The 13,006-nt window shown below is 46.0% G+C and overlaps 2 protein-coding genes across 2 annotated transcripts in view; both read right to left on the reverse strand.

Annotated features, from left to right (window-relative positions):
* The window catches only part of LOC105896701 (EF-hand calcium-binding domain-containing protein 6-like), a 32,974-nt gene extending 21,652 nt beyond the window's left edge, over positions 1-11,322 (reverse strand). Inside the window, exons 1-6 of the mRNA XM_042710163.1 lie at positions 10,875-11,322; positions 9,771-9,888; positions 9,059-9,246; positions 6,176-6,279; positions 4,979-5,045; positions 105-238 (exon numbers count right to left, since the gene is read on the reverse strand). Of these exons, the coding sequence (XP_042566097.1) occupies positions 105-238; positions 4,979-5,045; positions 6,176-6,279; positions 9,059-9,246; positions 9,771-9,882 (605 nt within the window). The 5' untranslated portion in view covers positions 9,883-9,888; positions 10,875-11,322. The remainder of the gene's footprint in view (positions 1-104; positions 239-4,978; positions 5,046-6,175; positions 6,280-9,058; positions 9,247-9,770; positions 9,889-10,874) is intronic.
* A 406-nt stretch (positions 11,323-11,728) lies between these two features.
* The window catches only part of LOC105896761 (zinc finger protein 883-like), a 3,670-nt gene continuing 2,392 nt past the window's right edge, over positions 11,729-13,006 (reverse strand). The window contains exon 3 of the mRNA XM_031583400.1: positions 11,729-13,000. Within this exon, the coding sequence (XP_031439260.1) occupies positions 11,729-13,000 (1,272 nt within the window). The remainder of the gene's footprint in view (positions 13,001-13,006) is intronic.

Consider the following 13,006-nt stretch of genomic DNA (forward strand, 5'->3'; position numbering starts at 1 on the left):
TCTGAATTAGCCGATATCTTAAGTCTATCGTCATCCATTTTCTCTCTCTCTCTCTCTCTCTCTCTCCTTCTTCATCTCTCTCTCTCTCTTCATCTCTCGCTCACCTCTTGAACTCTGCGTCGCTCATGGGTAAGTGGTTGTCCAGGAGGCGGCGGAGTTCGTGCCGTTGGATCTGCCCGTCACGGTTGTAGTCGTAGAGTCTGAGGGCTCGCATGACTCCCTTCAGGTTGGCTCCGATCTGAAGAGTCCAGAGAATGTGTGAGGAAGAGGAGGTGAAGGAGAAGGAGGTGAAGGAGGTGAAGGAGGAGGAGGTGAAGGAGAAGGAGGTGAAGGAGGAGGAGGTGAAGGAGAAGGTGAAGGAGGTGAAGGAGGAGGAGGTGAAGGAGAAGGGGGGGGGGGCAGAAGCGCCTGTGGGGGGCGTTGAACTCCTGCACTCCCTTCATCTGAGCAAACAGGCTGACAGACGTGTCTACCATGATCTAGTCTACCCACACCACACAACTCGCAAAAAATATTTTGTTAACTGAAATAGAAAAAAATGACAGTGTTCAAAAACACAAAAACTAAATAAAAACTACAATCAACAATCCCACACAAACTTAAATGAAATAGAATTGCAGCTAAAATCTTAGTTTTCCCCTTGATTTGCACTGTGGTTGCTACACCACTTTTTTGAGACCTAGGATGAGGACCTTTCATCCTACCTTTTTCAGCTTCTTTCAAGGTCAAGGCTTTCTTCATAATACCAGAAAAAAATAAATTAAATAAAAACTAAACTAAAACCGGTCAAAACTAAAACTAAAACTACTTATGCACTCGTAAAATGAACTAAAACTAAACTTAAATCAAAAACCAAACTGAAACACTAGATAAAAATAAAAACAAATGAAAATTCAAAAACTATAATAACTGGTATACACACACACACATGCATAGACACTCTCACACAACGAAGTTCCCCATAACTTGAATGAGAGAGTGAATTGAGACACAGATAAACCCGTAAATTAGCTTGGCTTAACAGCTGACGTGAGGGTAACCTCCAGTGTAATGGGGCCAGTGTGCCTGTGTTTGAGGGCAGCTGCCAAACGAGGGAGGAGGGAGTCATAAGGCCTGTTGGTGGAGATCTGAACTGGCTGTGTTCCGGGGGAAGTGTGTGTATATTTTAATTGTTTTGAATTTGTGTATTTCAAATTACTTTTTTTCCCCTTTGGGGCGCTGCTACTGTTGAAGTGGTAGGGTTGTGTCGCCTGTTTCTTGCATAATGATGCCTACTGCTGTGTATTGAGCTGTCAGATTTTTAAAGCATACCTGACTCCAAGGAGATGTAATATCAAGCTTCACACATAGAATAGCTCTAGTGAAACTAGCATACTTTCCTTAGCACAGCTCCATCGAATATTGCTGCTCCACCGAAACCATTAAGCAGTATAGATCTACTGACACTATAAAGCAGTACAGATCTACTGAAACTTTATTAGCAGAAGGTGGCAGCAGCCCAGGAGGAGAGAGGGAGTGTAAGGAAAGGGGAGGGGGGGGGGGGGCATGGGAGCGGTGCCCGCTGAAGTGCCCCTCAGGCCTCGGGCACAGCGGGAGCTCAGGAGCGGAACAGGAATAGATACTAAATATACCGCACTGACTCCTGGGTAATCACTGTCTGCTGTCGCCCCAAAGAACTCTCGCTTTAATTGCACTCTTATTAGATCCACCACCAGATCTGATTCTGCAGGAGAAGAGACGCAGAGAGGGAGAGTAGTATGTGTGAGAAAGAAAGAAAGAAAGAAAAGACAGAAAGACAGAAAGACAGACAGAAAGAAAGGAAAATAGAGAGAGACGGACAGAGAGGAAGACAGAAAAGAGGAGTGAGTTAAAGAAAGACAGCTGTCCTCCCTGATGTGATTTCAGTGTCGTCGCTCTGTGCGGTCCCTTGTGTGGGAGTCGCACAGAAGCCGAAACAGGAGCTCTCGCAGCGCAGAGCACGGCTCCCGGAGATCTGTGCTGATCAGTGAACGACGACGTAGGCCCCGTTTCACCTCCGCACAGACATTGCCGGAAGACAGTGATATCCTTAATCATTCTGCCTCCCATTGTTTCTCTTTCTCTCTCCTCTATCTTTCTCTTTTTTCTCCGCTATAGTACCGCATCTAGATTCCTCTTTTTTTTTGCTTCTTTAATTACCGGCATGGCAACCCCCCACACACACAAAAAATCTTCATTCTTCACCACATCTAACAACTTCAGCCCTGGCGATCGCGTCCTACAAGCAGAACAATTACTGTGGCATTAAGGGAGCTTTGCGCTGTGGTCGGAGAAGAGTGAGGGGAGAAGAGAGAGTGAAACAGAGAAAGATGGGGAAAGCAAGGAAGAGAGAGATGTATACCACTGTGAGTAAAAAAAAAAGATCAAATACGAAAAGGAACATGTATCTCAATAGATATAAATAACGATTCAGCCCCAAAAAACTTTTTACGAATTGCCAGCTAATTAGAAGTGCGTTAAACTCACAAAGGAGAGCGAGGATATCTTAAACAATTAATGAGCTGAAAGTAGAAGGGATTCTAATCTAATCTCTGTGCCATCTCATCTCCTCTCATCTCTCCCTCTGTGCATGTTCTCTTTCCCCTTTTTCTCTCTATCTCCCTCGCTCCCTCCATCTCCCTCGCACCCTCTCTTTCTCTCTCTCACTCCCCCTACCTCACATCCCACCCCCACCCCCGCCCACTTCCTCATTCCTCTTCTCTCCCTTTCTCTCTCTCTCTCTCTCTCTCTCTCTCCCTCTCTCTCTATCATTCTCTTCGTCTCTCTGTGCTCTTCTGCATGCCAGGTTTCCATTAGGCGGCTGTGTGTTGGCTGGCACTGCTGCCCGGCTGGCACGGTGCCACCCATGAGAGTGGCTGGGAGAGTGTTTGATGCCTCTGATCTGTGCCCCTCTGGTCATTCATGAATAAAGAGGGGGGTTGCTTTTGTTTGCCAGGGTGTGTCGTGTCAATCAGGGGTCTTCCATTAAAAAGGAAGAAGGGCACAGTTAGCATGTATGAATTTGTTTGTGTCTGTGAGAGAGCAGCAGAGACACAGTGTGTATGTGTGCGTGTGCGTGTGCGTGTGTGTGTGTGTATGTGTGAGTGTGTGTGTGTGTGTGAGTGTGTATGTGTGCGTGTGTGTGCGTGTGCGTGTGCGGGTATGTGTGTGTGTATGTGTGTGTGTGTGTGTGTGTGTGAGTGGGCAACACAATGGAAATGGCTTCTGTATTTTCATAACCCCCAATAGTTACAGACAAAGAGACGCATGCGCACACACAAATGCATACACACGCACACGACGTGTGTTTCTGTGTGTGTCTCTGTCTGTGTCGAATACCAAGGTGTCATCTCTCTCCACTGGAGCAGACAGAGCGGGTGCCTCTAAACAGAAATTGCCCACAGAGAGCACATGCATACTGACTCACCTCTACTGTCAGCCTAAATTACACCCCGCATATGCACAGCTCACAGAAGAGAAGGATGACACAAAGGAGGAGAGAGAGAGAGAGAGTAACAGTGAGAGACAGAGGAAGAGAGAGAGAGATCAAACATCAAAGTACCATTGCTGCATCTGATGCTTGTACATTGTGAAAGAGGATGAAGAGGTAGGTGTGTGTGTGTGTGTGTGTGTGTGTCTGTGCTTGTGAAAAAGACATAGTGGGAAGTTTATTTTTTATTTTTTTTTTACTTGTTACTGAGAATGAGACACCACAGGAAGAGAGAGGGGAAAAACAGGAAACTGAAACTGAGTGTGAGACGACAAGAGAGCGCACACAACGTCCAAACCCTAGCCATTTTGTCTTGCCCGAAGTCTCATTGAAACTTCCTACTCCTAACTGGAGCCATTGTCTTCAGCTGACAGCAGGCTTAATAGAATATTGATATGTGATGTGAGCATGTGAGCAGTTGTGCTGTGTTTTTGTTTTTTGGTTGGGGGAGAGATGGGGGGGGGGGGGGGGGCACAGCTGTGACACATACTTCATCATACCCCTGTGTGTGCCATCAGTCATTAGCTCGCCCAGCTGTTCCCACCAACACGCCGCTGCTTTCTCCGCATCTAAACAACCAACACGTCGCCCGGGTCCTTTCAAGTCCCACAACCACCCTCAGGTCAGCAGCAAGGACACCAGGATTTCTCTGACTCATCGCTTTTTTGGTTTGTTTTCTTTTCAGTCAAAGGCCATTGTGTGTCATCATATCCTACATACGGAACATCAATACTGAGGTATTAAGGTTATTTTTTAGGTATTTTGTTAGGTTACGTGTTAGGGTTTGTGTGTGTGTGTGTGTGTGTGTGTGTGTGTGTGTCATGGTAAGCTAATAACATACCTTCATTCTGTTTTCTGTTGCTCAGTGAATTGACATTATTGAACATAGCAGTTAGTTGAGGGAGGGGAACTAAGAAGCAATGAAGAGACAGAGAAAAGGGGGGAGGACATGGAGAAAAGGAAAGAGTGAGGGGAAAAGAGGGAGGGAGAGAAGGAGGAGAGACTCGGGGGGACTCATTTGCTCTCTGATTTAATTTAGTAAATTCCTCAATTTCATTATGAAAAAAAAAAGCGAAAGAAAACAACCTACTTAATATCTGGAACATGTGCAAAGCAAATACACGGGGATGTATTATTTTATACCTCCTACGCTTTGAGGCTTACTCTCCCAGATACAAATGAATATATTTACCTCACATGAAATAAACAAACACAACAACAAGAACAACAACAACAAAAGCACAAAAGCCAGTTATCCACACATCAGTCACAGTCCCCCGATGAAAACCACATTTCCACAACATGAATCACTGCAGAGTCGCCCCTGTGGCGGTATTGGCTTGGGGGTTGTTGTCATGCCTTAAGAAGATGGAAGGGGTGATAGAAGGAGAGGTAGGAGAGTGAGAGAGACACACATAGAGAGAAGGGGAAGAGAAAGACAGACGAGAAGGTGGATGGAGAGATCCTGACCTGATGTTTGAGGCCCTGCTGGAGCTCATGTAGAGTGCGGGTGGATTGCTCTGCTACACTGCTACTCCTGGAAAGTGTGGCAGTGACAGAAGAAATAGAAGTTTACACAGTCGGCACTCTCTCCTATGTAACTTTGACATTGACAGGGCTTCAACAATGTTAATAGTGCACCATGCACCTGGTCTGGATAATCTGGGTAATGACAATATATAATTAAGACCTTTGTCAGGTTTTTAATGGCACACACGACACACTGGAACACACACGTGCATATATGGAGGCGACACAGGACACACACACACACACACGCAGGTAAGCCTGAGGTCGCGGTGAATTTATTTTCTGCGTTTTCCCATCCTGGACTGTCCTTCCTCAAGGACCCCCCCAGGAGCAGTGGGCGGCTTGTAGCGCCCGGGGACCAAGTGAAGTGAACTGTCCATCTTTGGTCAGGGATGGACATGTGTTCTGTTATTTTGCATGTTTTTTCTGTTGGGGTCCTTAGTGGAGGAAACCCCTTGTGAACACGGGGAGAACATGCAAAGTCCACACAGAAAGGCCCGGGAGATAGCCCACTTGAGCACTGTGCACTCTGGGGAGGACCTGCCCCCCAGAGCCAACAGCGCCCCATGTGGGAATCGAACACATGACCTTCTTGCTGTGAGGCGGCAGTGCAAGCAGTGCAAGCAACTGAGCCACCGTGCCACACCAGTGTAGAGCACACCATATATGATTATCTCCTCAAGGTCAAGACCAAGCATTTGTAAAGAAAAGTAGTCAAATTGGGCACAATAAGATATAAGACCCATGATATTTTTTCTTACTTGCTTTACTTGATTGATATTTGCATTTCATTTTTGTATTACTATTTCAAATGACCTACTGTTTGTCAGTCATTTCCACAAGACATTATTAATTATTAGGGAAAGAATGGTTTGTGTGATGTGGGAAGAATCATTGAATTCCATTAGTATGTTTCACCTTTTCAGAATACAAAATCATTTGGAATTAAAAAAAGAGAGAATTCAAACCTTTACTTTCACAGTCAATGCATTTCTTTCTTAGACCCAGAGCAATGACAAAACAAACAGCAGCCCTGAACATCATGCTAGGCCAGTTAACAAAGTGCAGAGCAAACCCATTATTGCCAGACAGTGGCTTTGACATGATGACGTGATGTGGTGTTGACATGGCACATACCTGGACCTTGCTCCCACTCTCTGGCTGTGCGGTGGACAGTCACTGAAACGGCCCCTATTGAAGTCCTGGTAGTTCATACTCACACGACCTTCCCTCCTCATAACCTGAGAACACAGAACAGAACACTCGCTCGGTCAAGGAATGACAATGTGTTTGAGTGTGCATTTATGCAGACACGTCTTAGCTGCTTTTGAAGAGGAGACAGTGATGACAACACCTTATGATCATGCTGGGGACGCTCATGACCGGGATGAGGATAGTTCTACTGATGAAGAGTTTACATATCATGATGAAAGCAACTGTGTAAAAAAAAAATAAAAAAATGACAACGACGACGGCAAAGGCTGCCACCATTCTGCTGACAACAAGCTTAACAACCACAATGGCAGGGGCGATAATGATGCTGGTTACTATGACGATGAGGATGATAGCCCGCCGCATGAGGGGCCCCACATATGGAGGCCTGTATCTCAAGGTGTTTGAGGGGGGAAAAAACAACAGACATATGGGATGCTGGGAGGTGATGCCGCAGCTCTTTGGCACAGCTCCCCAATTTCTCGCCGAGTCCAGCTTCAGGTTTTAATTTGGTGTGCGCAGTCACAGGGGAAAGGCCTGCCGTTGATGCTTCTGGTCACTCCTGGGAGGCGGGATGCACCTGACCTCACGATGAGTTGCCATAAGTAAACCAGGTGGCTCTTTGAAACACACACACACACACACACACACACACACACACACACACGCACAAAAGACCACACAGATACATTCCACTATCACTCTCACACACACACAGCTATTTTAGTGTTTCACAGTCAAATCGCTGTCTCCTTTGGAGTGGCCTACATCCTGTCACACAGTCATCTACCATCCCTGGAGAGCATGACTCTCACCGGCTTCGCTCGGTGTGTCTAGCTAACCATTAGCCCCAAACATCCAGGGCCCTTCAGACTGGATGTGTGTGCGCAAAAAGCTTCATCAGAGTGCTAAACTGGCACTGCTACCATCCTCTCTCCCGTCTAATCATCTAGCCCCTCTGACAATGCAGGACATTAACAGCAATATTAGAACCTGATGCTGCCAAAGAGCTATATACATCCCTCCTCCACTCTCCGCCTCTCTTTCTGTCGGCTCCAAGGCGCCACCATTATTTGAGTAAGTGTTCTTTTACATGTAAAACAGCCGCCTGTCTGGTAAATAATTGATTACTTAAAAAAAGTAAAAACGTGTGCACTAGAGAGAGAGACAGAGAGAGAGAGAGAGAGAGAAAAAAAGAAAGAGAGGGAGACAGAATTTACACCCGATGTCTCTTTCTCTACTTTGGAAGAGAAGAGAAAATGAAAAACAAAACAAAACATTTTTTTTAAAGCTGGTCGCATCTCTTCCCCTCCGGCATAAAGCAACGCAGTAAGCCACATCAACATGTCACATGAATACCAGCTGCCTCTCTTTGCCAATAGAGTCTCTCAAAGTAAACTTCCAGCAACTTCCGAGTCCCTAAATGGAGGCATAGGCAAAGCTAAAATGGTGGGATGATACTAGGTGGGGGCGAGTGGGGGGGTGGGTTTGGAGAAAAAGAAAATCTGTGTGGAGAAGACAGCCAGTCAAACTGTCATGCAGAGCCAGCCAGACGGAACAAAGGGAAACAGCCAGACAATTACAAACACACAGTAAGAGCAGCTGTAGGATACAAGATACAAAACTCACATACATGCAATACACTCGCTCACACTTTACATGCTACCACGACACGAGCGGCATAACACTTTAGACATGACACAAAACGACACCTGTCTTTGACATTATGGGTACAATGAAATACAGTCTGCACAGAGAAAGAGAGAGAGAGAGAGAAAAAGAGAGTGAGAGAGACAGAGAGGGATATGATGCAGAACTGTTGGGGGATGAATATGCGTCGGGTGTGAAGACACTGCAGCACTCACACACTTCATTACAGTGTAGTCTCCTGTGTGACAGACAGATTGACAGACAAACAGATGGGCAGATAGAGCGACAGCCAAAAACCCCGCCATCCCTCAACACACAGGCAGACGCATACACAGAAGCACACACGCACGCACGCACGCACACACACACACACACACACACACACACACACACACACACACACACACACACACACACACACACACACACACACACACACACACACACACACACACACACACACACACACACTCATACACATGTATACACACATACTGTACATGTTGTGAGTGGAATGGATTGTGTGTAGTGATGCAGTAGAAATATAAATCCGGATACCTGGGAGGTGAATGTGGCCGTGACAGTGGAAACACAAGTTTATGCAATGAGACAAATCCAGTCTAATACAAGAACCAGAAGATGCATTTCAGGCTCACTTTACTGGCAAATGCATCCATTTGCAGGGAAATTAATTAGTTCATATGTAACTTTGACATTGACATCACATTAAAATGTCCATGATTCAACCAATTCTCAGATAATTCTACTACGAATAGGGCCAACCTCTTTTAGGAAGTTGCCCTCTACTGCTCTCTAGTGTCACTCTCAGTGAATGTCATGGTCCATCTCCCCTTTTTTTACCTAATTCACAAATTAACTTCTCTGAGGTTTCTCACACTGCTAATAGCATTAATAGGCATTCCCCAACCAGTCCTGAAGCACTGTTAAATCCAACCAAAAGACTATGATACACTCAGCAATGTGAAGCCTTCCCAGGAAGCCATATGAGGTTGGCCTCAGAAGGCAATGTAATTGTATGAAACCTAAACAACAAGTCATGTATTGCCAAAATAATTGCTGCATCCATTCTGGCTTAAATAATTTTTTTAGAACAAAACCTTACATTTTAGAGGGATGGCACAGGGGCTACTCACTCACCTTAGCCATAAGAGCATTGTACTGGGGTGGGGAGAGAGAGGGCAGCAGAGACTGGAGCAGGTGTTTGAACTGCTCAGCGGAGATGGAGGAGTTGCTTGGCAGGGCCTGGGTCTGGACGCAGACGCTGGTCCCCTCTCCTCTCTCCTGGCCTGTGGGCCTCTGACTGGCGCTGGCCTTTGGACATGGCCCTAAAGTGCCCAAACACAAGGGCACACAGAGCAGTTTAATACAAGTAGAGCATACTGAGGTTATACACTGATACTGATCATGGGGAAAGGACGTATCTGCTGATATCAACAGGAGTAGAAATAGTTCAAACAGAAGAGTGCAATCTAATTATTTTCATTGTAATGCTGCACACATATAACATGTATGGTAAATGTGAACTGATGATTTTTGCTCTCTATGACTGCAGTTTATACATAATCCATAACCCATTCATTATGATTTAAAACTGAATTGAACACAATAATGCATGTGCCAGTCATTAAGGCAAAAAAAGGTCAGGTAAGAAAGGTAGCATAACCAAAATATTGGGAGTGATATATATGGGTCCAACACTCCACACTGATCATAAAATCAATGAATTATCTACAACTTTTGCTTCTTTTGGTGTGGTTGATGCAAATGTCTGTGTTGACACAAATGTACAATGAAAGTACTCCAAGTGACCTCGAAAACGGAGAGTGACTGTCTGGTGAGAGCTACTCACCTGACTTTACCTGGACACCAGCCTCATGAGGGCGTGCAGTTGGAGTGGGGGGAGCTACGATTAGACGTGCAGAGGTTGGCACAGGCTCCAGGGAGACCAACACAGGACACATGTTGGACTGGAGGGATAGCACAGCAGAATAGACTAAAGTACAGGTGGTTTGTGCTGTTATAAGGCATATCTTGGCCCTCAGTTCAACTCAGGCAAAACAGATGTATTTAAATATAAAACAATGTTACACTTTTATGAAAGTTGTCAACGGCTATTTTGTTGAAAACTATCAATCTAACTACTAATAAGGCATGTAAAATTGTACACAAAAAACAGCACAGTAAGCACCGCTAAAAGGCTCCCTAGCATGTTAACTCTGTCTTTTGGCGATATAGTTGGCGTGCTGTGAAAGCCTTTTTGGCGGGGTGGACCCGGACCACAGAACAGCACAGTGCATAGCCTAGGCGGCGAGCTGGAACGACAGTTGTGTTTATCTTTCGTTCACATTATCATATGAAAATGATTTTGAAGATGATACCAATAGGCTACTAGTTGCTTATAAAAAAACATGTTTAAAAAAAGTGATCAATTGTTGCATACTGTCACTTTAATAGACCAAGACTGTTTAAGATCTTACGAGATATCATTTTTCAAAACAAAACAAAAAAAAACTACAATCTGCTAAGACGCCTTCTCATGTAAAGTCCTTAGCATGCCTTCAGCATGACAAGCAGCGAAGGACCCAGTAGGTAGCCTATGCCTTTTGAATTGCTTTAGACTTTCCACTTTTCATTATGCAACGGAAGTTGATTCAAGGAAGCACGTGAGTGAGTTTTCAACACAAAAAAGGCAATTATTGCTTTGCAGCAAATTAACCTTTGCTTAATTAAAATAGATTTGAAGTTGCCACAAGGTTAATAACATAAATTAACATATTTTCTCCTGCAGAGATGATCAAAACGGGCTGTTTGTTTATTAAAATTTCCGTGTTTCTTTTGGTGATAAAAAAACCCAAGTAAGCCATTTTGGGCAATTTTATGAAGCAATAGCGTTGAAATACACATTTTATTCCAGTTATTTGCATAATAATTACCAATTGCTGTGATGACTGACCTTTTCATGAATTTTGTTCACGGAATCATTTGCAGTCCTTTTAGTCTAGCTTTATTGCCCTTCCAGATGAGAAAGTGCAAGAAACGCTCTGAACTTCTTGTTACCATAGGTACCATTCAGACGTCGTCTTTGTGAATCATTCGACCATTGTGGAACTAGAGAAAACTGTTCTATTAATGACGTTTTCTTTTGATGTTTCGGCCATTTTTGCTGTCCACTATGCCCTACTCACTTTAATCTTGACAGTTTTCACGGAAATTCAATTAATTAACTTGAAATAGCCGCTCTACTTCATATGGAGCCATAATTCTGATTGTCTCATTAAAAATGCACCCTCCTCCAGGACAGTCCAGTCACTCTTGCCTCTTGCACTTTGAAGGAAATAAAGGAACAGTGACCTACTTTGGCCAAAGGTAGTGGGATGGAGGAGTTATAGACATTGTAGCCTACACAACAGTGGAATTACAATTAGCACTTATTGAAACTAAAAAAACAAACAAACAAACAAACAAACAACGACAGATACTTCATAAGTAAATCATGTATATTGTTTTCCACATAGACAAAATGCAACCGCTTTGCAAGCTTATAAACCATCTCTTTACAGAATGAATGTCAAAATAATGCTTTTCATTCTAATGCTTTTTGTACTTTGAATATAAAATTCAATTATTTGTTAATTTAGGGCCACTGACAATATACAGTCCATTACATATTTCATTATTATGAGTTTTAAGGGATGAATAGTTGTTGACGCCCTCTCTGTATGCATCATTATATAGTCTGTATTAAAAAATATTACAAATTTTACATCCGTACAAACAACTTACATCTGTATTACAGTGACGGCACGGTCACATATCAACTTCATTCTGGGTTGTTGTTAAGGTCAGGACAACCCTGTGCTCCCCCACTATGCTGGCAGCCTGGTTCAGTCCCTCTGGATTGTCAGGCAAGCTCACACACGTAATAGCTTTGTCCCTCGCGTGGGTCAGCGTGTGTTTGTTAAGTTTGGCCACACTAGAGAAAGCTTTGGCGCAGATCCCGCAGGCATGGGGCCGTTCCCCGGTGTGGTTACGCTTGTGCCTCGCAAGCTCGGACGAGCTGCGGAATTTCATGGGGCATTCTGGGCAGGCGTACGGCCGCTCGCCCGTGTGCACCCGCTCGTGCAGTGCCACCTCAGCCGAGGTCAGGAAGGTCTTGTCGCAGTGGGAGCACGTGAACGGCCTCTCGCCCGTGTGCATAAGATGGTGGCGGGTCAGGGCGAAGGGCTTGGTGAAACGCTTGCCGCAGTACGAGCAGGGGTACGGCCGCTCGCCGCTGTGCGCCAGGACGTGCTCCTGGAGTGCCCGCTTGGACTTGAGACGCTTGTTGCACAGCGTGCACGGGTATGGCCTGTCGTCAGTGTGGGACTTGTAGTGCTTGGAGAGCTCGCCCAGGGAGAGGAAGCGCTTGCCGCACTGCGAGCATAGGAAGGGCCTTTCGCCAGTGTGCATGCGCTGGTGGCGTTCCAGGATAGACACCAAGGTGAAGCGCTTGGGGCAGTGTTCGCACTTGTAGGGCCTCTCCCCGGTGTGTACCACCTGGTGCTTCTTGAGCGCAGAGTTGAGGCCAAAGCAGCGGCCGCACTGGGCGCACTGGTGCGGCCGCTCACCGGTGTGGGTCAGCTGGTGCCGCTTGACGTCAGCCCGCCGCGTGTACGTCTTGTCGCACTGCGGGCACTTGAACTGCCGCTTGCCCATGTGCGTCTGCCGGTGCTTGGAGCGCTCCAGCAGGGTGTCGAAGCCCTCGCCGCACTGCTGACACTTGTACTCGAGCTTGTCACCGTGCGTCTTCCGGTGCTCGATCAGGGTTACCGGTTCCGGGAAGCTCTCGCCACAGATGGAGCACGTGTGCGGCATGGGCCCCTCGTGGCTCTTCTTGTGGTGGGCTGCCAGCGTGCGCAGGTTGGGGAAGTCGGAGCTGCACGTCTGGCAGCGGAAGATGCACTCGCCGTGGGTCTTGCGCTGGTGCTTGGTGAGGTCCCAGGCGTGCTGAAAGGTCTTCTCGCAGTGGGAGCAGCGGAAGGGACGCTCCCCCGTGTGGATCAGCTGGTGCCGGCGCACGTCTGACGAGCGCGTGAAGGTCTTACC

This window comes from Clupea harengus, chromosome 16, assembly GCF_900700415.2.
Source record: "Clupea harengus chromosome 16, Ch_v2.0.2, whole genome shotgun sequence".
Classification (NCBI taxonomy): domain Eukaryota; kingdom Metazoa; phylum Chordata; class Actinopteri; order Clupeiformes; family Clupeidae; genus Clupea; species Clupea harengus.